The sequence below is a fragment of the Oncorhynchus nerka genome, linkage group LG15 (genome assembly GCF_034236695.1).
Source record: "Oncorhynchus nerka isolate Pitt River linkage group LG15, Oner_Uvic_2.0, whole genome shotgun sequence".
NCBI classification, from domain to species: Eukaryota; Metazoa; Chordata; class Actinopteri; order Salmoniformes; family Salmonidae; genus Oncorhynchus; species Oncorhynchus nerka.
In genome coordinates, this window is record NC_088410.1 from 51,884,611 (window position 1) to 51,909,886 (window position 25,276).

Genomic DNA, 25,276 nt, shown 5'->3' on the forward strand with positions numbered 1-25,276 from the left:
AGAAACATGTGATGCAGCGTTCAGGTCGGAAACTCAGTACCTCCGAGTTAATCTTTCAACAACTAGTAAGTAAGCATGTCAGATTTTTTGTGTTTCCAACATGATATGAATGCGACATGAGTGTCAGCACTGCCATAGGAATAACTCACACGGCCCCAGCACAGCAGAATATAACATTCACGTCATGTCGGAAAATCGGAAATGTCCAACTTGCTTAGACTACTCGTTGTAGAAAGCTGATACGTCCCAAATGGGAAACTGGGGTATCAGAATCAACCAATAGGAAGCAATACGCAAATAACACGTTCATTTTTACCTCGGAGGTCCGAGTTCCCGACATGACATTAACACGGCATGCCTCCAATGCTTAGATAGTTAGAGGTTCAAACGTTGTGGTGGCTAGACAGGTGTAGGGACCCTGGGGACTCAGAATCGAGTGCCACTCTCCTTTAGATTATCTCAACTCCGTTTGCCATCAATTACTGATTGAAGCCAAACAATCAAACCGGGATTGCTGTCTACTGCCTTTACAGTACTCTCTCACTGCATTACCAATGCGAGGATACTGTCTGTGTATACAGTCAGCGAGTAAACGGACAGGAGGCGAGCATGTAAAATAGTCACTGCCAAAATGGACAAAGGGAACTATATCATTGCTTCGCTTCTTTTTCAACTGATGGACTTAATATGCGGACAATTATTTCCAGGTAAGTTTATTCTTGTTTCTAGGAATTGCTCAGAAGACTAGGCTACTTTCATCTCAGTAGAATGTGCTTTGGAGATGTCAATACACGGTAACGAAGGGACCGTGGGCAGGTGCATGCCATAGGAGTTCATGCGGTGTCTCCAACTTTTATTTTCGAATAGGCTACTATACATAATTGAATACGCACGCATGCATGCACGCAAGCTCGAAATACACGGACACACTGTCAAGATGCACGTCATTCGAGCACTTGTTACTCAACGCGCAATTTGGGGTGCTTTTGGGCAAGATTATTTTGTCAATTATAAAACGTGATATTGACCATATCGACTAAATTGATCTGTATCGGTAAATGCAGAGTCGGTATGATACAAATAAGTATCTACCATTACGCAAAGCAGTGGTAAATTCTGAGTAGTTTATTGGATATCGTGATAATAAATCATTTAGGCCTACCTTAATCTTGCGTTAAATTGATCATAGCCTAATTGGACCAACTCGAATAAACTCTACTTTAAGAAGAATTATAACATTTTACCATACAGCAATTAATATAGCCTACTTACTACGCGCATGTAGCCATATACTGTACCTCCCATATTGATAGCGTACTCGCGATTCGAAATTATTTTGATTGTAATAAGTGAGACCGATGCATTGCTTCATTGTGGCAAAGGTTTTTGTGGAAAATGTGTTGTAGGTTGTATTTAAACAATTTAACATTAGGATACGGTAGTAGGACGAAATGTTAAAATAACTTGATACTACAGAACAGACTCTGCTGTCACAGTGCACCGTTTGGTTCTTTTTGATCTCAAAATGGAAAATATGCTAAAGTAGGCTTGTTGAATATTCGATAGGCATATACAACAAAACCACGACATCCACTGTTAAAAAAAACCTGGAGAAAAAAACAAAAGCTAAATAAAATGAATTGATCACGCAATTGAGGACAGTGTTTGAAATCCCTATGCCTGAAAGGCATATTCATGACATTAGCATTTTTAAAAATGTTTGTGGCACAATTATCACACTTTTTCAGTGCGATTGATTTTCTTATTCCGTGCATGAGCAACGCTGCATAAGTGTTCATGAGCTTAAGACGCTCTGTCTGCTGAGTTGTGCACCCGTAAGGTGGCGCTCTGGGCACATCAAATTGTATTCCACTCACCCGCAAAGGATCATAAATGCGCGCAAGTGAACTGTTCAAACCAAAGGTGGTTTTAAGTCCGAGATCATGGGCCAATGAACCATTTTCTTAAAATAAAATACGTACATTTTATCTCTTAAATTATAGTCTATTTATCATTGAAGTAGATTATCACACTTAATGTATTGGGCTCCATATTTATTTCTGATTCATGGATTTGGTGGTTCTAATGTAGGGTGAAATGTTTTGAAATCAGACTATAAATTATTGGACAAACTCATGGAAATATCTCATTTTTTGTTAGAAATGACTATCATTGTAGTAATGTGCATTAGTTACAAAATGTTAATATATAATTTACAGTGGGCTCCAGTGTAAATCAGGATATTCTGCATAGATTGTGTTACTTTAAATAATAATTTTATGAATTGATAACTGTCATGTCAGTCAGTAATCTGGATTTCAGCAACACACCCAAATAATCAGAAAGACAGAAAACCAACACTATTTCAGTCCCCTGCATTTGTTGAACTTTATTCAAATTACCTCCACTAACCTGTACCCCTGCACATTGACTCAGTACCGGTACCCCCTGTATATAGCCTCATTATTATGTAAATGTATTGTTCGTTTTTGATTATTTGTTACTTTAGTTTTTAAAAATATTTAATGAACTCTTTCTTGAACTGCATTGTTGGTTAAGGGCTTGTAAGTAAGCATTTCACGGTAAGGTCTACACCTGTTATATTTGATGCATGTGAGTAAAAATCTAATTTGATTAGTTTTTAAAATTTGAAATATTAATGAGGAAAGTCCATAAACTTAATTTTGACCATGCACATGTATCTCTCTCACAAAAGATGAATTCTGAATTTTTACATTTCCTTGGAAGTCGTCATCCATGCAAGTGTTTTCTGTTTGATATGCATCCTGCTTCCTTGTTCCCAGTCCTTCCCAGTCTGTCACTCTGGCAGGGAAACAAGCCCCCCTCAGTCTGAATGAACAGCTTGAAAAGTATCTTTATTCTCTAACTAATGGGGGTTGGCTTTTGCAAAACACAGTGTGTAAGTAAAATGTGAACATTTACATGGCTGCATAGGCCATTCAGTGCCAGAGCTGCCGAGAGAAAAGCTGAACTTTGGGAGGGACTTCACATTTGAGAGAGAATATTATGTTTATTTTTATGGACATCCATGGCCAATGTGAAATGTGTGTTAAGTGGACTGCCCTGTTTTCCCCATCCTGCCTCTGTAGTTATTTGCAGGATGCAGCTGGGCATAGCTAGCCTCATGCCCCTACTGCTATGCTTTACTGGCCATTAATTGTTTATTGTCCAGCGGACACTGGAGGTGGCAGCTACTGGCTAGAGCTGGTGTGTGTGTGTGCTCAAAAGGACCAAGTTACCATTTGTATTCAGTTATTAATTACATTTATTTGGCAAGAAGGCAAAATATGGAACAGTCATGTGTCATTTTCTTTTCCTTTCTGTTCTTTCTCCTTGAACTGAAGACTGCCCTCTGCCCTGAGATGTCAAGCAGACATTTTCGAAAGGCAGACTTTTATCAAATCCATGGTTTTGCATTTCCCCATTTTGAGTGCTGTTTGGAAATGGGAGTGTGGACTGGGAGGTCATCTTTACTGGATGAATGGGCTGTGTATGGAGTGAATAGTACCAATTGGAGGTATGCTGAGACTAGATGGATTTAAAGTGAGTGTAATTTCAATTACATTTTATTTGTTTTACAGTGCATGTATAAAACAAGAGAAGGGTCATTTCAACACTGACGCTGGAAAGTCAGTTGGTCGGTGTTTGAAATTACACTCACTTTAAATCCATCTAGTCTCAGCGTACCTCCAATTGGTACTATCCACTCCATACACCCCATTCATCATACATAATATTTGTATTTTCTATATTGTAAGATAAGTGAAGACATCAAAAATGAAATAACACATGGAATCATGTCGTAATCAAAAAAAGTGTTAAACAAATCAAAATATATTTGAGATTCTTCAAATTGCCACCCTTTGCCTTGACAGCTTTGCACACTCTTGGCATTGTCTCAACCAGCTTCACCTGGAATGCTTTTTCAAAAGTCTTGAATGAGTTCCCACATTTGCTGAGCACTTGTTGGCTGCTTTTAAAAAACTTTTATGTAACTTGGCAAGTCAGTTAAGAACATTCTTATTTACAATGACTGCCTACACTGGCCAAACCCGGACAACGCTGGGCCAATTCTGTGCCGCACTTTGGGACTCCCTATCACGGTCGGTTGTGATACAGCCTGGATTCGAACCAGTAGTGACGCCTCAAGTGCTGAGATGCAGTGCCTTAGGCCACTGCACCACTCGGGAGACACTTTTCCTTCACTCTTTGGTCTAACTCATCCCAAACCATCTCAATTGGGTTGAGTTTGGGTTATTGTGGAGGCCAGGTCATCTGATGCAGCACTCTATCACACTCCTTCTTAGTCAAATAGCCCTGACACAGCCTGGAGGTGTTGGTCATTGTCCTGTTGAAAAACAAATGATAGTCCCTCTAAGCGCAAACCAGATGGGATGGCGTATTTCCTGCAGAATGCCTTGGTAGTGTGCTTTGAATTGTAAATTAATCACTGACAGTGTCACCAGCAAAGCACCTCCTCCTCCATGCTTCACGGTGGGAACCACACATGCAGAAATCATCCGTTCACCTACTCTGCATCTCACAAAGACACAAGCGGTTGGAACCATTAATCTCAAATTTGGACTCATCAGAACAAAAAACAGAACTCCACCGGTTTAATGTCCATTGCTCGTGTTTCTTGGCCCAAGCAAGTCTCTTTTTATTATTGGTGTTCTTTAGTAGTGGTTTATTTGCAGTAATTTGACCATGAAGGCCTGCTTAACGCAGTCTCCTCTGAACAGTTGATGTTGAGATGTGTCTGTTACTTGAACTCTGAAGCATTTATTTGGGTTGCAATTTGAGGCTGGTAAGTCTAATGAACTTATCCTCTGCAGCAGAGGTAACTCTGGGTCTTCCTTTCCTGTGGCAGTCCTCATGAGAGTTAGTTCATCATAGCGCTTGATGGTTTTTGCAACTGCACTTGAAGAAACTTTCACATTTCTTGACATTTTACTCTTCAAGTAAAGATGGACTGTTTCTCTTTGCATATTTTAGCTGTTCTTGCCATAATATGGACTTGGTCTTTTACCAACCCTACCTTGTCATAATACGTTGGCTCAACAAAAAGGCATTGAAGTTGATTCACAGTAAAATTATAAGGAAACCAGCTGCAATAGGATTGCGAACTTGCTCAGCAATTGGGCACATAGCTGAACCAACATACAATTCAACTTGAGAATGTATTTTCACTCAGCATAAGCATTTTTGGTTGAGTAAACACATTCTCAAGCTGAATTGTTTTTGACATTTTTGCACATTTCCCAGAGTGCCTTGCCTTTTGAGTGAATTGAAGTTACCGCCCATGACTGCATTTATTAGCGAGAGGCATGGTTGTTGTATTAAATGGTTTTTAGTAGTGTAGCCTTCACCAAGTGAGTGTTATCTTGAAAATTCAACTCTTTATGACAATACATTACAAACGGTATATTATTAGGCTGTTCTTTGAGGGCCTTGTTATACCCGAACAGTGGTCTGAAACTCCTTGTTTACAGGCCACATGAAGCCTGCTGGCTTGCAAAGTGATGTGTAAATTCCTATTAGAATCCCACAACAAGTGAGGATATCCAACAATTGTAACTTTTAATCGCCCGCAACCTGCATTCAGAATGACTGCCAGGATAGGGAAGATGAATTATTGAAACTACCTAAATCAAATAAACTGGAACAGCATCTCATTTAACTGGTGCAATAAGTCCAACTACTAACAGATTGGAATTGTTTAGAAAAATGTATGTTATTTATGTCTGTAGCATAAAATTACATGCACAAACACGGGTACAAACAAACCTGAAAATCATGATCATGATGGCTGTAATTTTTCGTTTTTTGCACCAACATGAATTTGTAAACCACAGCTCACTTCGAGAATAATTTGTTGCGTAAACTATAGCTCAAATTGTCCTTTTGAAGTACACTCAAAAAATAATGCTGATTTTAAGCAATTGGTTAAGATAGCTTTTTTTTTTTTTTGAGCCAGCTTGATGGTGGACATGGATAAATAAAACACACTTGATGATTTGACTTAAAAAATTAAGAACAAATTCTTTAATTACAATGAAGGCTTACCCCGGCCAAACCCTAACGACGCTGGGCCAATTGTGGGCAGCCCTATGGGACTCTCAATCACAGCCGGTTCTGACACAGCCAGGAACTGAACCAAGGTCTGTAGGGACGCCTCTGGCACTGCGATGCAGTGCCTTAGTTCTCTGCACCACTCAGGAGCCCTGATGATAAGACATGGGCATAAGTTTTGGTAAATCACATAAAGGCACTTGCCCAGGCCGATCTGTCTTTTTTAAAATTATTTTCATTTAAATGGGAAATGGCTGTTGTATGCAGCCCAGTGTTTCTTTCAGTGGCATTTGCTCCTTTGCCAAGGAAAGAGATCCAGTGGAAAAAACAAGTATTCTTTGCATACATTACACAGGTCTCTCTCCTCCTTTGCATACATCATCCAGCAGCAGCATACACTGCCTTCAGAAAGTATTCAACCCCCTTGAATTTTTCCATATTTTGTTGCGGTACAAGATGGGATTAAAATGTATTTTATTGTCCATTTTTGTCTGATGTACACAAAATACTGTGGTAGAAACATTTGTGTTAATGTCTCTGATATTGTGTGTAGATTGTCACTAATCTCAATTTCATCTATTTTAAATTCAGGCTATAGCACAACAAAATGTGGAAAAAGTCAAGGAGGTTGAATACTTTCTGAAGGCACTGTAACACCTGCACTGTCACGTGAGACAGCAGTCACTCTGTATGCTGGAGAGGGCACTCGTTAGCCGAGTGCTGCCAGACTAATGGTTAATCCCAGGCCGATGCAGTGTCAGTCTTCAAGGTTCCTCTCACCAGCCCCTCCATTTTAGGGAAGGAGGAAGTTCTTTTTTCTAGACAGTATTTTTTTGGGTTTGGTTGATATTTCATTGTGGCTTAAGCCAAAGAGTAGGGGTGTTATTTAGGATTAGTATGAGATTTGATTGTTTTTTTTTTGAGTACCACTCTGTTCCTATACTTCCATCATTGTGTTTTATTTGACAGGTAGGCAAAACAATTTATTTTACTTTCAAGTATTGTGATCGAGGTAAAATTTAAGAGGATTAAATATTGTAATGGGTGGTAAAAAAAAATGAATAATGTACTCCAAACAAGAGATTGTGGCCAGAAATTCAACTGTAAATGCCCCAGCAATTCTAACTGGGGGTCAGTCAAGCACTGATGAGAGGGGAAACAACTACACCTCCAAAACTTCAGAGATGGGAAAAATGCACTTCAAGTGGTGGAGAAATGAAACACCTGAGAACAAATGGGGAGGCTGTCGGAGGTTTTTAATGGATGTCACACTCCGCATGCATCCCATATGGGCCTCGGGAATAAGGGAGGGAAGAAAGGGTTAAAAGGACAAACAGGAGCCTAATTATTCCCAATCAATCCATTAGAACCTGTCGGAAGCCTAATTGTTTCCTCCAACTCCCGTTATCATGTGTTGCCGTGGCTGCAGCAGAACGGCAGGAGCACTTTTTGACAAGCTGTCTGTCACTCACCGGCTCTGTCTGTTTTAGTATGCTCACCCATCTGGTCACGCTTCTTTTTTTTTTTTTCAGGAGAGGAGAGCTGCATTTACCGTGTCAGTGGACAGAGCTGTATTTTCCAGCGGTCTGCTTATCTGCATGACTGTGTCACCCTAATCCGTTGCACTTATTCTATTTGCCTGACTAAATGACAGCTTAATACAGGGGCAGGCCTGCGCCTCTGAGGATGTTAAGGTACAAAACGCTGGAAGAATGTCTCTTCTCTTTTTCAATGACATACTTAAAAGTGAGTTCCTGCCTGAAAAACTTTGCTAGAGGGATGCCTGGTTTTTATCGCTGACTGAGGTAAAAAACAACATTGCCTGTATTCACAAAGCATCTCGGAGTAGGAGTACTGAATGATTGAATATCAGTTTTGCCTTTTTTTAAATCATAATGAAATAAGAGGGGGGGGACCTGATCCTAGATCAGTACTTCTACTCTGGAACACTTTGATACTGGCCCTGATATTTTATAGTCGCTTGAAGTTCAACCTGGAATTTCAAGGCACAAAACATATATTAACTCAGAAGAAATCATACCAATCGATTGAAATAATTGTCAACCATTTTTTTGTGGATGTATTTCATTGCCGAAAACATGTATGAAGGACACTGGGTTCTTGTGCAGTTAATTTATACATGTGTTTCATGAAGTTCAGTAATGTTGTATGCTTAACAGAATTAAGACTAATTCATCCATATAAAGATGACAAACTCCTATCTCAAACTCCTGTTTACAGGAAGTGCCCTATTCTTGCGAGATTCATGATTGCACAGGGAGGAAATTGATCTGTTGCAATCTCACCTGGGAATTAGCAGAGCAGGTTGAGAGAGAAACAGTAATTTGCACAAACAAATCTCTTGCCGATGTTTTTGTTTTAAGGCACAACCAATGAACATCGATCGTCTGACTGGCGAGGAAGTGACACACAATAGACTATAATCTAGGAGAAAAACCTGAACACTGTTTTCCTCTTATGTTCTATGCTTTCGGACATGTTCTTATCAATGGATGGGAATTGGTATATTTCTCATGTTAAAGAAGAGTAACGTTATGACTGAGATAGAGGCCATGTATTATACGCATACAGTCCTTTCGCGAAGGGCGCCCTTGCGGACTGAATGGTGGCAAATCACATTCGGAGATAAACCTCTAGCCATCAGATTGGCCCTCTCTGGGGCCAGGCTCATAGGAACCAAATCTCCAGTCTCGCATTTCAAACCTGTCTGTGTGTCTGAGACAACAGGGCCTTGCGTAACATGAGTTGCCACGGGTCTCCACCTAAGGTGCACCAGAGCGTCCGTTCTCACCGCTTCCAGCGAGGAGTAGGATTTCATTTGCCTTTTCAGGCGTAATTGTCGATCCTTCAACAGGGGACACGAGAGTGTGACTCGCCCACAAAGTATTTTGTCTTATCAAGGCTACACAGAAATACCAAATCATCCCTGCAAAAAAAGCTAACTCCAGAGTGCTGTATCTAGCAATATATCAGTGACATCCATCTCCTGCTATCATGCCACACTACATTGTCTTTCCGGAATTCTAATCGTAGAGGTAAACTAAGGTTGATGATTTGAAGACAATACTAATAATAGACAGGAGGCCAATCTCCTTACAGCTTGGATATGTCCCAAATTTACATTTTAGGCATTTAGCAGACACTCCCTTATTCAGAGCAACATACAGGAGCAATGGCGGTTAAGTGCCTTGCTCATTGACATATTTTTCACCTAGTCGCCTCTGGGATTGAACCAGTGAGTTTTTGGTTAATGGCCCAACTAGAGGTCGACCGATTAATCGGAATGGCCGATTTTAATTAGGGCCGATTTTTTTCAAGTTTTTATAACAATCGGAAATCGGTATTTTTGGACACCGATTTGGCGAATTTTTTAAATATTATTTTACACCTTTTATTTAACTAGGCAAGTCATTTAAGAACACATTCTTATTTTCAATGACTGCCTAGGAACAGTGGATTAACTGCCCTGTTCAGATTTGTACCTTGTCAGCTCGGGGGATCCAATCTTGCAACCTTACTGTTAACTAGTCCAACGCAATAACGACCTGCCTCTCTCTCGTTGCACTCCACAAGGAGACTGCCTGTTACGCGAATGCAGTAAGCCAAGGTAAATTGCTAGCTAGCATTAAACTTATCTTCTAAAAAACAATCAATCATAATCACTAGTTAACTACACATGGTTGATGATATTACTAGATATTATCTAGCGTGTCCTGCGTTGCATATAATCGATGCGGTGCGTATCGTTGCTCCAATGTGTACCTAACCATAAACATCAATGCCTTTCTTAAAATCAATACACAAGTATATATTTTCAAACCTGCATATTTAGCAAAAAGAAATCCAGGTTAGCTGGCAATATTAACCAGGTGAAATTTGTGTCACTTCTCTTGCATTCATTGCACGCAGAGTCAGTGTATATGCAACAGTTTGGGCTGCCTAATTTGCCAGAATTGTTCATAATTATGACAATATTGAAGGTTGTGCAATGTAGCAGGAATATTTAGACTTATGGATAAAATACGGAACAGTTCTGTATTTCTTTTCGAGATGATAGTTTCCGGATTCTACCATATTAATGACCTAAGGCTCGTATTTCTGTGTGTTATTATGTTATAATTAAGTCTGATTTGATAGAGCAGTCTGACTGAGTGGTGGTAGGCAGCAGTAGGCTCGTAAGCATTCATTCAAACAGCACTTTTGTGCGTTTTGCCAGCAGCTCGTCGCTGTGCTTCAAGCATTGTGCTGTTCATGACTTCAAGCCTATTAACTCCCGAGATGAGGCTGGTGTAACCGAAGTGAAATGGCTAGCTAGTTAGCGGGGTGCGCGCTAATAGCGTTTCAAATGTCACTCACTCTGAGACTTGGGAGTGGTTGTTCCCCTTGCTCTGCATGGGTAACGCTGCTTCAAGGGTGGCTGTTGTCGTTGTGTTGCTGGTTCGAGCCCAGGGAGGAGCGAGGAGAGGGACGGAAGCTATACTGTTACACTGGCAATACTAAAGTGCCTATAAGAACATCCAATAGTCAAAGGTTAATGAAATACAAATGGTATAGAGGGAAATAGTCCTATAATTCCTATAATGACTACAACCTAAAACTACTTACCTGGGAATATTGAAGAACCATGTTAAAAGGAACCACCAGTTTTCATGTGTTCTGAGCAAGGAACTTAAACGTAAGCTTTCTTACATGGCACACTTTTACTTTCTTCTCCAACACTTTTTTTGCATTATTTAAACAAAATTGAACATGTTTCATTATTGATGTATTATATTAAGTTAAAATAAGAGTTCATTCAGTATTGTTGTAATTGTCATTATTACAAATAAATCAATAGTCCGATTTAATCGGTATTGGCTTTTTTTTGGGGTCCTCCAATAATCGGTATCGGCTTTTTTTGGTCCTCGGTATCGGTGTTGAAATATCATAATCGGTCGACCTCTAGTCCCAACGCTCCTAACTACTAAGCTACCTGTCACCCAAATGGCACCCTACTCCCTACATAGACGCTCTGATCAAAAACAGTGCACGATGAGCCCTGGTCAAAAGTATAGCAACTACCGTAATTGCTGGACTATTAAGTGCACCTGAATATAAACAGCACCCACTGAATTATAAAAAAATATGTATTTTGTACATAAATAAGCCGCACATGTCTATAAGCCGCAGGTGCCTACCGGTACATTGAAACAAATTAACTTTACACAGCCTTTAAACGAATAAATAGGCTTTAACAAAAAATCGGCTTGTAACAAAAATTAAAACAGTAGCCTACCAAGAAAGTCATTGGTCACTATCTTCCTCCTCCTGTGCACTGAAACCACTGAAGTCATCTCCTTCGGTGTCGGAGTTGAATAGCCTCAGAATTGCTTCATCCGATGTTGGATCGTTTTCATTGTCGCTCTCGTCACTTTCATCCGGAGGCAAATACCCCGCTGAGCTCATGCTGCCCCTTCAACACGCAGCAGTCCAGCCTTTCGGGCAGGGCAGCCGAGCGGAAATGGAGGAAAACTCGCCTCCCTGCGGACCTGACATCCTTTCACTCCCTCCTCTCTACATTTTCCTCTTCTCTCTCTGCTGCTAAAGCCACTTTCTACCACTCTAAATTCCAAGCATCTGCCTCTAACCCTAGGAAGCTCTTTGCAACCTTCTCCTCCCTCCTGAATCCTCCCCCCTCCTCCCTCTCTGCAGATGACTTCGTCAACCATTTTGAAAAGAAGGTCGACGACATCCGATCCTCGTTTGCTAAGTCAAACGACACCGCTGGTTCTGCTCACACTGCCCTACCCTGTGCTCTGACCTCTTTCTCCCCTCTCTCTCCAGATGAAATCTCGCGTCTTGTGACGGCCGGCCGCCCAACAACCTGCCCGCTTGACCCTATCCCCTCTCTTCTCCAGACCATTTCCGGAGACCTTCTCCCTTACCTCACCTCGCTCATCAACTCATCCCTGACCGCTGGCTACGTCCCTTCCGTCTTCAAGAGAGCGAGAGTTGCACCCCTTCTGAAAAAACCTACACTCGATCCCTCCGATGTCAACAACTACAGACCAGTATCCCTTCTTTCTTTTCTCTCCAAAACTCTTGAACGTGCCGTCCTTGGCCAGCTCTCCCGCTATCTCTCTCAGAATGACCTTCTTGATCCATATCAGTCAGGTTTCAAGACTAGTCATTCAACTGAGACTGCTCTTCTCTGTATCACGGAGGCTAAAGCTAACTCTCTCTCCTCTGCTCTCATCCTTCTAGACCTATCGGCTGCCTTCGATACTGTGAACCATCAGATCCTCCTCTCCACCCTCTCCGAGTTGGGCATCTCCGGCGCGGCCCACGCTTGGATTGCGTCCTACCTGACAGGTCGCTCCTACCAGGTGGCGTGGCGAGAATCCGTCTCCACACCACGTGCTCTCACCACTGGTGTCCCCCAGGGCTCTGTTCTAGGCCCTCTCCTATTCTCGCTATACACCAAGTCACTTGGCTCTGTCATAACCTCACATGGTCTCTCCTATCATTGCTATGCAGACGACACACAATTAATCTTCTCCTTTCCCCCTTCTGATGACCAGGTGGCGAATCGCATCTCTGCATGTCTGGCAGACATATCAGTGTGGATGACGGATCACCACCTCAAGCTGAACCTCGGCAAGACGGAGCTGCTCTTCCTCCCGGGGAAGGAATGACAACTCCATTGTGTCCTCCTCCCAGAGCGCTAAGAACTTTGGCGTGATCCTGGACAACACCCTGTCGTTCTCAACTAACATCAAGGCGGTGGCCCGTTCCTGTAGGTTCATGCTCTACAACATCCGCAGAGTACGACCCTGCCTCACACAGGAAGCGGCGCAGGTCCTAATCCAGGCACTTGTCATCTCCCGTCTGGATTACTGCAACTCGCTGTTGGCTGGGCTCCCTGCCTGTGCCATTAAACCCCTACAACTCATCCAGAACGCCGCAGCCCGTCTGGTGTTCAACCTTCCCAAGTTCTCTCACGTCACCCCGCTCCTCCGCTCCCTCCACTGGCTTCCAGTTGAAGCTCGCATCCGCTACAAGACCATGGTGCTTGCCTACGGAGCTGTGAGGGGAACGGCACCTCAGTACCTCCAGGCTCTGATCAGGCCCTACACCCAAACAAGGGCACTGCGTTCATCCACCTCTGGCCTGCTCGCCTCCCTACCACTGAGGAAGTACAGTTCCCGCTCAGCCCAGTCAAAACTGTTCGCTGCTCTGGCCCCCAATGGTGGAACAAACTCCCTCACGACGCCAGGACAGCGGAGTCAATCACCACCTTCCGGAGACACCTGAAACCCCATCTCTTTAAGGAATACCTAGGATAGGATAAAGTAATCCCTCTCACCCCCCCTCCCCCTTAAAAGATTTAGATGCACTACTGTTCCACTGGATGTCATAAGGTGAATGCACCAATTTGTAAGTCGCTCTGGATAAGAGCGTCTGCTAAATGACTTAAATGTAAAATGTAAATGTAAATGTTTCGAAACCCGTTGATGATAGTGGATTTTTTGACAATGCTCCACACTGTCAGGACCCACTGGCAGACTTGACCATAAGATGCTCTTCGCCTGCGGCCCGTTTTAGTGAAGGATTTCTCCCCACTTGTCATCCAAGCCTCCCACTGAACAAGGAGCGCCACCTTAAATGCACGATTTACACTGATGTCGAGTGGCTGCAAATACTTTGGGCCATCATCGACTCATTAAGGCCAAGCTCCCATGCAGCAGCTCTATTTCCTTTTCCAACAGCCAGATCGATCGCCTTCAACTTGAAAGCTGCATCATATGCATTTCTCCGTGTCTTTGCCATGATGAGGGTGACAAAATTACTACCGTAATCAGAATGATGGGAAGTTTGAGCGCGCTCGATTTACGTCACATTATGTGACTGCTCGGTTTTTTGGCGGCATGAATCTTGTGAAAGCGGGAAAAATCCATAAATTAGCCGCATCATTGTATAAACCGCGAGGTTCAAAGTGTGGGAATAAAGTAGCGGCTTATAGTCCGGAAATTACGGTATATAGGCAATAGTGTGGCATTTGGGAAGCAGCCTTGAGTATGCAGTAGCAGAAACTCTTCTACTGTGTGGAGGGGGGTGGGGGGGGTGTTCAGGTTAGGTAGAAGGAAGATTGTATGAGGGAGAGTGAGGAAAGAGGGAATGGCAAATGAAGCTGATGGATAGACTGAAAGAGTGCTCCTTGGTGTAAACTCAAGAGGCCAGTATAAGGAAAGTCCCCTCGAAACCATTGAGGAGAGGCAGGAACAAACATAATATTGTCTGGCACTGTGGAAGCTCTACTCATTGTTTGCTCTCAAACAGGCGTCTTTCTTCGTGATGTTTGCAAAGTGAGCCTTTTACTGCCAAGACCCACAGTACATTAATCCAGCATCTGCCTCCTTTCACCACACCTATTCTTTGACACATCTTTACTTCTCTTTCTCTGTCCCACCCTTACTTCAACTAGCCCAACAATTTATATTCAGCGACAATGGCATGAATCATAATTTTTCTAATTTCTTTCTCTCTCTCCATGTCATAGCATTTAAATGGATGGAGACAAAGAAGAAGAGAGCTTACTGTTAATTGGACAGAGGGTGGGAGCGCGTTAACGCAAATTCAGACTTGATTAATAGATAATTACTTCTGTCATCAGCTGAAATGATTACCGGCAAATTGCACCGAAGCCGCTCAGATTGGAAGTCTCGAATGAAAAGCTGCTGCATTGCCAGCCTTGTCTGCCTCTCTGTCAAACAGTTACCTCAGATTTAGATCTGTGGAGGGTAACCATGGAAAAGTGCTCCTTATATAAGATTTGACAGGCATATTCGAATGAAACAAGCCTCTCCAGAAGTCGGTAAAGTGATAATAACAATCCAGCTCGGAGGAGGGAATTGGCCATTACGTTGGTGAAATGGATGTCACAGCGCTCATTGCTGTTTGATCCCAGATGGTCAGAGGTGATCAATTCAAAGCGAGAGGTTCGGTCCACCTCCTGGCCTCATCCATCGCCATGAGATGACATTGTGTCATCGTGGGGCGCTCATTAAGAGATGCCCCTTTTCAAACCATTTCCGTTACCTCTTGTCAGGCCTTGAGAAACTTTCTCTTCACTTATTGGCTTCTGAAGGGTTGACAGGGCCGTGGCAGAAGTAAATGGTCTGTTCTGGAAGCTTGTCTCGTGCAGTTGCTCTCCTTTTGCTTAGTCAGGTGTGTCTTTTTAACCACCAGCGATTTACTCTTCGTGGAGGAGAGCAGTGCCATCCACACTTTCGCTTAGGTATGGTTCAGTGGTGTATGACATTAAAGGTGCACACTAGTTCACACTGATCAGGGTGGGTTTTTTACTAATGTACTTTCTGGACCATGTCAATCTCCCTTGAAGGTGGTATTAGAGACTGCTGTTATAGGACCAAAGGCAATTTAATAAGACAGCCAGTCAGCATTGTGCTAGCACTTCGGCGAACAAAAGGGGATATGAGAAGAACAGTCTTCTCCCTTTTTTTATGATTAAAAAACCTCTAGTCAATTGACTCACCTGTTTTTAACATTGAGTAGCTCCCTGTGTGTTTATGTTAGACTCACTGTGTCTTGTAGTGGCTGCAACTCAATCCCCTCTTAACTGATGTATTATTCCATAACATGGGGCTCGTTTTAAGCAACCCTTTTCTACACATGAGAGGATCCAGACAAGAAAATGGCCACAAAATTGTCAGTAAAACCCGAACTGTGTGAGTTAAACTAACATGTCACCAATATTGAAAGGGGAGACTCACAAACACGACAGTGTTGGTGGTTCTGCTCTACGACGCACTCTACATCTGAAGGTAACCCAGTACTGGGCTGTAAAAATTGAAAGTGCATATGGTGGCAAATGTGCCAAAAATAACATGACAACACGTCTAAACTGTTTTTTTTTTTTTACGTATTCTTATCTCTGATATAGGACAGACACTTAACCTTGTTCCTTTATGTTTCAATGTTCCAATGTTTCATCAAATACTTAATAAAAAAACCTACAAGGGTCCTAAAATTCCAAATCAAATGGCTAAATTATACCTTTTATGACAATCTTAAATCAATTCCATATGTTAGATCACAATATCTACTAAGCTAAGGGCTTAGACCTACAGTTTTTATTATTATCTTTTATAAAGACCGTAGCAAACAAGGACGAGGCGAATGTGAAAGTATTATATTGCATTAAAGTCAATGTTAGCCTGGTGGAATGAAAGCCGGCGATAATGAACTGGCTGGGCTCCTTCAAGACCTGGGGCTTTGTCGACGTGAGGAGTCTGGAATGGTAACAAGACCCCTCATGCATTTTCTCCCTCCAGAGAGACCATTAACCTTTCCCTCTCATTCACACACACATCTCTCAGACACTTCCTCTACCGCCGATAGCCTCGCTTTGTTCCTTCATGGGGAGATTAAAAGCCCCTTAATTGGTTAGGCTAATGGCAATTTGCCGCAGTGTACTAATGCCTGACACATTATTTAGTCCCTCGTGAAAAGGTCAGGCTTGGGCGCTCGTGTGCCCTGAGATATACTGCTACGCTAAAGTAAGACCCGGCCAGCCCTGTTGCTGACTGAAAAAACAACAGTTTAAGTGAGTGTCTGAGATTTCTGCAGGACTGGGATAAAGGGGACCAAAGCGCTGTTGTTGACACTGAAGCAGGTGCAGGCTTTGGCTGGAGTTTTTTTCACTTGCTTCGTTTCATAAAGCCGTGAACACAAACGGGGGAGATAAGAGGCATAACTAATCATCGCCCTGCTCCATTTTGCGAGGCGTGATTTGATTAGGAGAGCCTGTGATCGTCCTCTCAGAAAGGTCAAATTATGCCCCAGTGTGTTGTACAGTCCTTGTGACACTCATGGCTGGGAAATAACTATCAACAATGGCAACTACTATCATGGTCAGATCATATTACATAATATTTTCCACCAAATTCTTAAACTTTTAGAAACTGATTGAATTAAATATTTAAGAAAATGACTTCTCATGCTATTCTATATATATTCTCAGCATTTTTATTGAAAGTATATGAATAATGGTTTGCATATGAAACTGGGTTCATACTTGTGTACAAACGGGTCCAATTGAACCTGCAAGTAAGCATTTCCATGCACATCTTGTACAAACGACTAAAACTTTTATTTTTAATGTTTCAGGTTATTTCAAACCTTTTTATTTCATTCTTATGCAGACAGGCCTTGCCATGGTTGATATCCCACTTAAAATTGTACATTTATGTTGAGAGAAGTCTACCTCTGCCACTCAGTTTTTGATCCTACTGTGATGAGTGACAATTGGACTATTTTCCCCTCCCTTTCATTGTCAGTGACTTCACATGAGACTGATAGTGCTGTGGTTTTGTATCATTAATAGCTATCATTTTAAGTCTAAGACCTCTGGCTCAAATTTGAAATATGCATTTTGATGTTTTTGTGTGAATGTGTAAGGAAGTACTGTAAATCTATTAATTTAATTGTCAGTTATAGACTAATGCACAAAAGTTAAAACTCCATAAATAGGCAAGAGTGGTTATTTTGCATGCCGAGGCAGCAGCTACTCTTCCTGGGGTCCAGTAACAATTTAAAAATATTAAATGACATTTTCATAACACTTTCCACAACACATTGTGTTGCCTCAGGCCACTACTCTACTACCACATATCTACAATACAAAATCCGTGTGTGTAGAGTGCGTGTCTTAACACAGTCCCCGCTATTCCATAAGGTGTATTCTATTTATATATATTTTTAAATCCGATTCTACTGCTTTCATCAGTTACCTGATGTGGAATAGAGTTCCATGTAGCCATGTCTCTTTTAATTTTATCTTTATTTAACTAGGCAAGTCAGTTAAGAACAAATTCTTATTTTCAATGACGGCCCAGTGGGTTAACTGCCTGTTCAGGGGCAGAACGACAGATTTGTACCTTGTCAGCTCGGGGGTTTGAACTTGCAACCAATGCTCTAACCACTAGGCTACCCTGCCACCCCTAGTACTGTGCGCCTCCCATAGTCTGTTCTTGACTTGAGTATTGTGAAGAGACCTTTGGGAGCATGTCTGTGGGGTATGCATGTATGACTGAGCTGTGTGTTAGTAGTTTAATTAAACAGACACCTCGGTGCATTCAGCATGTCAACACTACTTAAAAAAACAAGTAGTGATGAAGTCTCTCCTCCACTTTGAGCCATGAGAGATTTACATGCATATTATTGTTAGATCTCCGTGTACATTTAAGGGCCAGCCGTGCTGCCCTGTTCTGAGCCAATTGTCACTCCCAGGTGAGACTAAACTAGGGCCTGTAAGGACCTGCCTTGTTGATAGTGTTGTTAAGACCGAGCTGCGCTTTATTATAGACTGACTTCTCCCCATCTTTGCTACTATTGTATCAACATGTTTTGACCATAAGTTTTACAATCCAGGGTTACTCCAAGCAGTTTAGGCACCTCAATTTCCACATGATTTAGTTGAGGTTTAGTGAATGATTTGTCCCAAATACAATGCTTTTAGTTTTAGAACTATTTAGGATGAACTTATTCCTTGCCACCCACTCTGAAACTAACTGCAATTCTTTGTTAAGTGGTCAATAGCAGCTTCCCACAAGAATAGGCTTTAGGTGAGGCAGATAAACCTGTAGCCATATTACTTCAACAGTATTTATCATGAGATCCTCTCTAAGCTTTACAGGAATGTGGTTCTGATTTATAAACAGCGACACCTCCATTGGCATTTGTCTTTTCTGTAAATGTTATTACCATGTATTGCTACCACAGTATCGTCAAAGGTATTATCTAAGTGAGTTTCAAAGATTCCCAGAACATGAATTTCATCTGTTACTAGCAAATTATTGATTTCATGAACCTTTGTTTCTTAAGCTACATACAGTTGAAGTCAGAAGTTTACATACACCTTAGCCAAATACATTTAAACTAAGTTTTTCACAATTCCTGATATTTAATCCTAGTAAAAATTCTTAGGTCAGTTAGGATCACCACTTTATTTTAAGAATGTGAAATGTCAGAAAAATAGTAGAGTGCTTTATTTCAGCTTTTATTTCTTTCATCACATTCCCAGTGGGTCAGACGTTTACATACTAATTGTGTGTATTTGGTAGTGTTGCCTTTAAATTGTTTAACTTGGGTCAAATGTTTCGGGTAGCCTTCCACAAGCTTCCCACAATAAGTTGGGTGAATTTTGGCCCATTCCTCCTGACAGAGCTGGTGTAACGGAGTCAGGTTTGTCGGCCTCCTTGCTTACACACGCTTTTTCAGTTCTGCCCATACCTTTTCTATAGGATTGAGGTCAGGGCTTTGTGATGGCCACTCCAATACTTTGTTGCCATTTTGCCACAACTTTGGAAGTATGCTTGGGGTCATTGTCCCTTTGGAAGACCCATTGGCAACCAAGCTTTAACTTCCTGACTGATGTCTTCAATATATCCACATAATTTTCCTCCCTCATGTTGCCATCTAGTTTGAAGTGCACCAGTCCCTCCTTCAGGAAAGCACCCCCACAACATGATGCTGCCACCCCCTGCTTCACGGTTGGGATGGTGTTCTTCGGCTTGCAAGCATCCCCCTTTTCCTCCAAACAACGATGGTCATTATGGCCAAACAGTTCTATTTTTGTTTCATCAGACCAGAGGACATTTCTCCAAAAAGTATGATCTTTGTCAATGTGCAGTTGCAAACCATAGTCTGGCTTTTTTATGGAGGTTTTGTAGCGGTTGGGTTCTTCCTTGCTGAGCGGCCTTTCAGGTTGTCGATCTAGGACTCGTTTTACTGTGGATATAGATACTTTTGTAGCTGTTTCCTCCAGCATTTTCACAAGGTCCTTTGCTGTTCTGGGATTGATTAGCACTTTTCGCACCAAAGTACGTTCATCTCTAGGAGACAGAACGCGTCTCCTTCCTGAGCGGTATGACTGCTGCGTGGTCCCATGGTGTTTATACTTGCGTACTATTGTTTATACAGATGAAAGTGGTCCCTTCAGACGTTTGGAAGTTGCTCCCAAGGATGAACATGACTTGAGGTCGACAATTTATTTTCTGAGTAGGCCTTAACGTAATATGCAGGTTTAACAATATATACTTGTGTATTGATTTTAAGAAAGGTGTTGACGTTCATGGTTAGGTACACATTGGTGCAACGACAGTGATTTTTTTCACGAATGCACTTGTTAAATCTCCAGTTTGTCAAAGTAGGCTGTGATTCAATGATAAATTAACCAGCACCGCATCGATTATATACAACGCAGGACAAGCTAGGTAAACTAGTAATATCATCAACCATGTGTAGTTAACTAGTGATTATGTTTAGATTGCTTGTTTTTTATAAGATACGTTTAATGCTAGCTAGTACCTTAACTTAACTAGCCTGCCACGCAGTCTCCTCATGGAGTGCAATGTAATCAGCCATAATCGGTGTCCAAAAATAACAATTTCCGATTGTTACGAAAACTTAATCGGCCCGAATTAATCGGCCATTCCGACTAATCGGTCGACCTCTATTTCTGACCTGTGCAAATGTGCCCGTGTCCTGTTATGTATTGTTATCAGTTTTATTTTCATTGCTTCGAATGTCCAGTAAATGATAGCCATGTCAAGTGCACTTCATGCCATGCCTGTAATATGGACAATGGGGCTTATAGTTAGAGATAGCTCACTCTAAAATTGAAGTGTGCCAGTTTTTAAGATGATGCATTTGTTTTCCATTCATTTGGGCTGGAGTTATTTAAAGTGAGAGATCAAGCTGATCCTAACTGTTATAGGAACATTTCTATTTTGCCCTGTTTATCAAGTGTGCCAATCAACTGACTGGCTTTCTTGATGTCTGTAGTATTCTCTCTGGTATGCAATCTGGTTACCGCTCAGGTTATCGAGGTGTCACTGCAACCTTAAGTCCTAAATGAGGTCACCATTGCCCTTGATTCTAAGCAATGTTGTCCTGCTATTTGTATTGACTTGGCCAAAGCTTTTGATACGATAGACAGTTACATTTTTGTGGGCCGGCTAAGGAGTATTGGTGTCTCTGAGGGGTCTTTGACCTGGTTTGCTAACTACCTCAGAGTGCAGTGTATAAAGTCAGAATCTGCTGTCTCAGCCACTGCCTATCACCAAGGGAGTACCCTAGGCCCCATGATCTTCTCCGTCTACATTAACCACATAGCTCAGGCAATAGGAAGCTCTCTCATCCATTTTATATGCAGATGATAGTCTTAAACTCAGCTGGCCCTGGATTTTGTGTTAAATGCTCTACAACAAAGCTATCTTGGTGTCCAAGCTTTCTCTGCCCTTAACCTTGTTCTGAACACCTCCAAAAACAAAGGTCATGTGGTTTGGTAAGAAGAATGCCCCTCTCCCCACCGGTGTGGTTACCTCAAGCTCTAAAACCTCAATTAGTAGTCACCTCATACAAGTACTGGGAGTATTTTGTAAGTCGCTCTGGATAAGAGCGTCTGCTAAATGACTTAAATGTAATGTAATGTAAATGAGTACAGAGGTTCTTCCTTTAAAAGTTGCAGCGTACTGCAGCACAGCTTGTGTGGTGCCGCAGAATTCTATGGCACGTTATTTAAGTGCCAACCACTGGTTCCATTAATGCTAGTTAGTGCTAGTTTGTCAACCAGAGGGCATCTTTGAGAAGCATTTGATAGCCTTCAATAGTGGCTGTACTAGAAAATGTAAAACCTTTTTTGTAAGGACATAGTATATGGGACAGATTTTGTTGTTGAAATTTAGCTTAATTCAATTGATTAATATTATGGTGTTTCTATTCCAAGAAATATGAAAAACCTCTGGGTTTCCGTTAGGATGCAACAGAAAATATGGCACTGTACAATGTGACGGTTGGGAGTAGGCTACAGTGCTGGGGTATTTTAGCTAAAGTCATGTGGGCATGCAGGAAACTGGGGTTCATTTCCCCGAGGAGGAAGGAGTAGGCTGTCCTTGTAAATAAAAATGTGTTCTTAACTGACTTGCCAAGTTAAATGACTGTTACTAAGAGCATAACGTTCCTACACCATTTTAGTCTAACCAATACCCAAACGGAGATTCAGACAAACTAATAATCTCATTGCTTTATCAAGGTGCTAAAATAGTTGGCTAATGCTTCAAATCCTATTACTTCTAACTTCAGTATGCTCTTTCAATAAGATCTACACCACTTTAAACAGCACATTATTCAACACTAGTGAGACTCATGTCGCCGACGGTAGGCCTACAGTATATCGAAAAATATGTTGTGACTCTCCGCCAATAATTTACATTTGGAGGATTCTAAATTAAAACCAAAAGCCACCTCATGGGTCTCCCAATCGTGGCCGGCACGGGTGTCTGTAGCAACGCATTTTGCATTGCAGTGACTTGTACAGCTGCGCCACTGTGGAGGCCCCATCCACAAAGTATCAAAATAGAGAGAGGTATTGAGAGAGGTATATTGTCCTGCTAATAGCCCATAATGGGCTATTATAATACTGTACATGGTGTCCAGGTCAGGATATCCAAACATTTTATTTATTGAAGTCTATCAGAAAGAATGTTGGTACATTATTTATTTTGATCCAATGCCATGAATGACTGAGTCACTCAGCTTTATGTAGGTGCCGCTATATGACTGTGCCATCAACTTGATAATATTTTAGGTTATTTCATTATTAGTATTTTAATTAGATAAGTGATTTTAATCTGAATAAACGCCAAAATTATATTTGTAAAGTCCAAAAATGGATTTCTGTTTTGAGACAGAGAAACGCTGGGCAAATTGTGTGCCGCCCTATGGGATTCCCAATCATGGTCGGATGTGATTTAATAATAATACTTAAATACATTTGACGATAGTTCCCAGCAGCAGGACCGCTACCTCCGCTTTTGTGCAAGGAGGAGCAGGAGCAGCACTGCCAGAGCCCTGCAAAATGACCTCCAGCAGGCCACAAATGTGCATGTGTCTGCTCAAACGGCTCAAACGGTCAGAAACAGACTCCATGAGGTTGGTATGAGGGCCCGACGTCCAGAGGTGGGGGTTGTGCTTACAGCCCAACACCGTGCAGGATGTTTTTCATTTGCCGGAGAACACCAAGATTGGCAAATTCGCCACTGGCGCCCTGTGCTCTTCACAGATGAAAGCAGGTTCACACTGAGCACATGTGACAGTCTGGAGATGCCGTGGAGAACGTTCTGCTGCCTGCAACATCCTCCAGCATGACCCGTTTGGCGGTGGGTCAGTCATGGTGTGTGGTGGCATTTCTTTGGGGGGGTCGCACAGCCCTCCATGTGCTCGCCAGAGGTAGCCTGACTGCCATTAGGTACCGAGATGAGATCCTCAGACCCCTTGTGAGACCATATGCTGGTGCGGTTGGCCCTGGGTTCCTCCTAATGCAAGACAATGCTAGACCTCATGTGGCTTGAGTGTGTCAGCAGTTCCTGCAAGAGGAAGGCATTGATGCTATGGACTGGCCCGCCCATTCCCCAGACCTGAATCAAATTGAGCACATCTGGGACATAATCTCTCGCTCCATCCACCAACGCCACGGTGCACCACAGACTGTCCAGGAGTTGGCGGATGCTTTAGTCCAGGTCTGGGAGGAGATCCCTCAGGAGACCATCCGCCACCTCATCAGGAGCATTCCCAGGCATTGTAGGGAGGTCATACAGGCACGTGGAGGCCACACACTACTGAGCCTCATTTTGACTTGTTTTAAGGACATTACATCAAAGTTGGATCAGCCTGTAGTGTGGTTTTCCACTTTAATTTTGAGTGTGACTCCAAATCCAGACCTCCATGGGTTGATAAATTTGATTTCCATTGATCATTTTTGTGTGATTTTTGTTCTCTGCACATTCAACTATGTAAAGAAAAAAGTATTTAATAAGAATATTTCATTCATTCAGATCTAGGATGTTATTTTAGTGTTCCCTTTTATTTTTTTGATCAGTGTATAATACCCTGCTAATAACAGGGTTAATATATCTGTGAATATCCAAGGAGCTTTTTATATTTCAAAATTAATAATAATCACTTTGTTTAAACTTTTTTTTGCGATTTTGTTTTCAAATTACGTAAAATGAGCGAGGGGGGGGGGGGCATTCTTGAACATCGAGTGAGACATTGTTACTAATTTGTAAATAAAGCCAGTTCTTTTAGAATGATTTATTTCTGGTTTTAGAGGGAGAGAAACCAAAAAACGACAGTCATCTCATGGGTCTCCCAGTCAAGGCTGGCACAGGTATTGAACCAGCATCTGTAGCAACACAACTTGCACTGCTATGCAGTGTTACAGACCTGTGCGCCACTCAGGCACTGTACTGGTTGGGAGTGGCCAACAGTACCACAGTAAGAGTAAAACTAATAACCTTAGTGTAACCACAGTTTTAGTAAGTAATACTGAAGTCGTCCACAATTATCAGTTTCTATTTAAGGTTTATGTTGCCCGTTCATTGTCAATTAGACACAGTAAGACCCAAAAGCATAACCAGTGTTTTAACTCCCCCTTACGCTGGTCTGGAGCAAAAAAGTGGTGACGCAGGGTATTGTACTAAACCACAAATTACCTCTCAACCCGCAGCAAAATCACAAAACCTTTAGTGGAGCAACCACTGTATGGCTAGACAGTACACTGTCCTTCTCTCAGCACATATCAAAGCTGCAGGCTAAAGTTAAATCTAGACTTGGTTTCCTCTATCGTAATCGCTCCTCTTTCACCCCAGCAGCCAAACTTACCTTGATTCAGATGACCATCCTACCCATGCTAGATAACGGAGACCTAATTTAAAGATCGTCAAGTAAGGGTGCTCTCGAGCGGCTAGATGTTCTTTAAGCATGTTTCCACCAATGCTCCTTATAGGACACATCACTATACTCCTCTGTAAACCAGTCGCAAGACCCACTGGTTGATGTTTATTAATAGAACCCTCTTAGGCCTCACTCCCCCTTATCTGAGATACCTACTGCAGCCCTCATCCTCCACATACAACACCCATTCTGCAAGTCACATTCTGTTAAAGGTCAAAACACACAAATCCCAGGGTCACTCCTCTGCAGTTCGCTGCAGCTAGTGTCTGGAACCAGCTGCAACAAACACTCAAACTGGACAGTTACTGTATCTCAATCTCTTCATTCAAAGACTCAATCATGGACCCTCTTACTGACAGTTGTG

The 25,276-nt window shown here is 42.0% G+C and overlaps 1 protein-coding gene across 3 annotated transcripts in view; it reads left to right on the plus strand.

Annotated features, from left to right (window-relative positions):
• Positions 1 to 395: 395 nt before the first annotated feature.
• ptprt (protein tyrosine phosphatase receptor type T) overlaps positions 396 to 25,276 on the plus strand; it is a 413,934-nt gene continuing 389,053 nt past the window's right edge. For all 3 annotated transcript variants that reach the window (XM_029682684.2, XM_065001673.1, XM_065001674.1), the window contains exon 1: positions 396 to 707. In XM_029682684.2, coding sequence (XP_029538544.2) covers positions 632 to 707 — 76 coding nt within the window. In that variant the 5' untranslated portion in view covers positions 396 to 631. The remainder of the gene's footprint in view (positions 708 to 25,276) is intronic.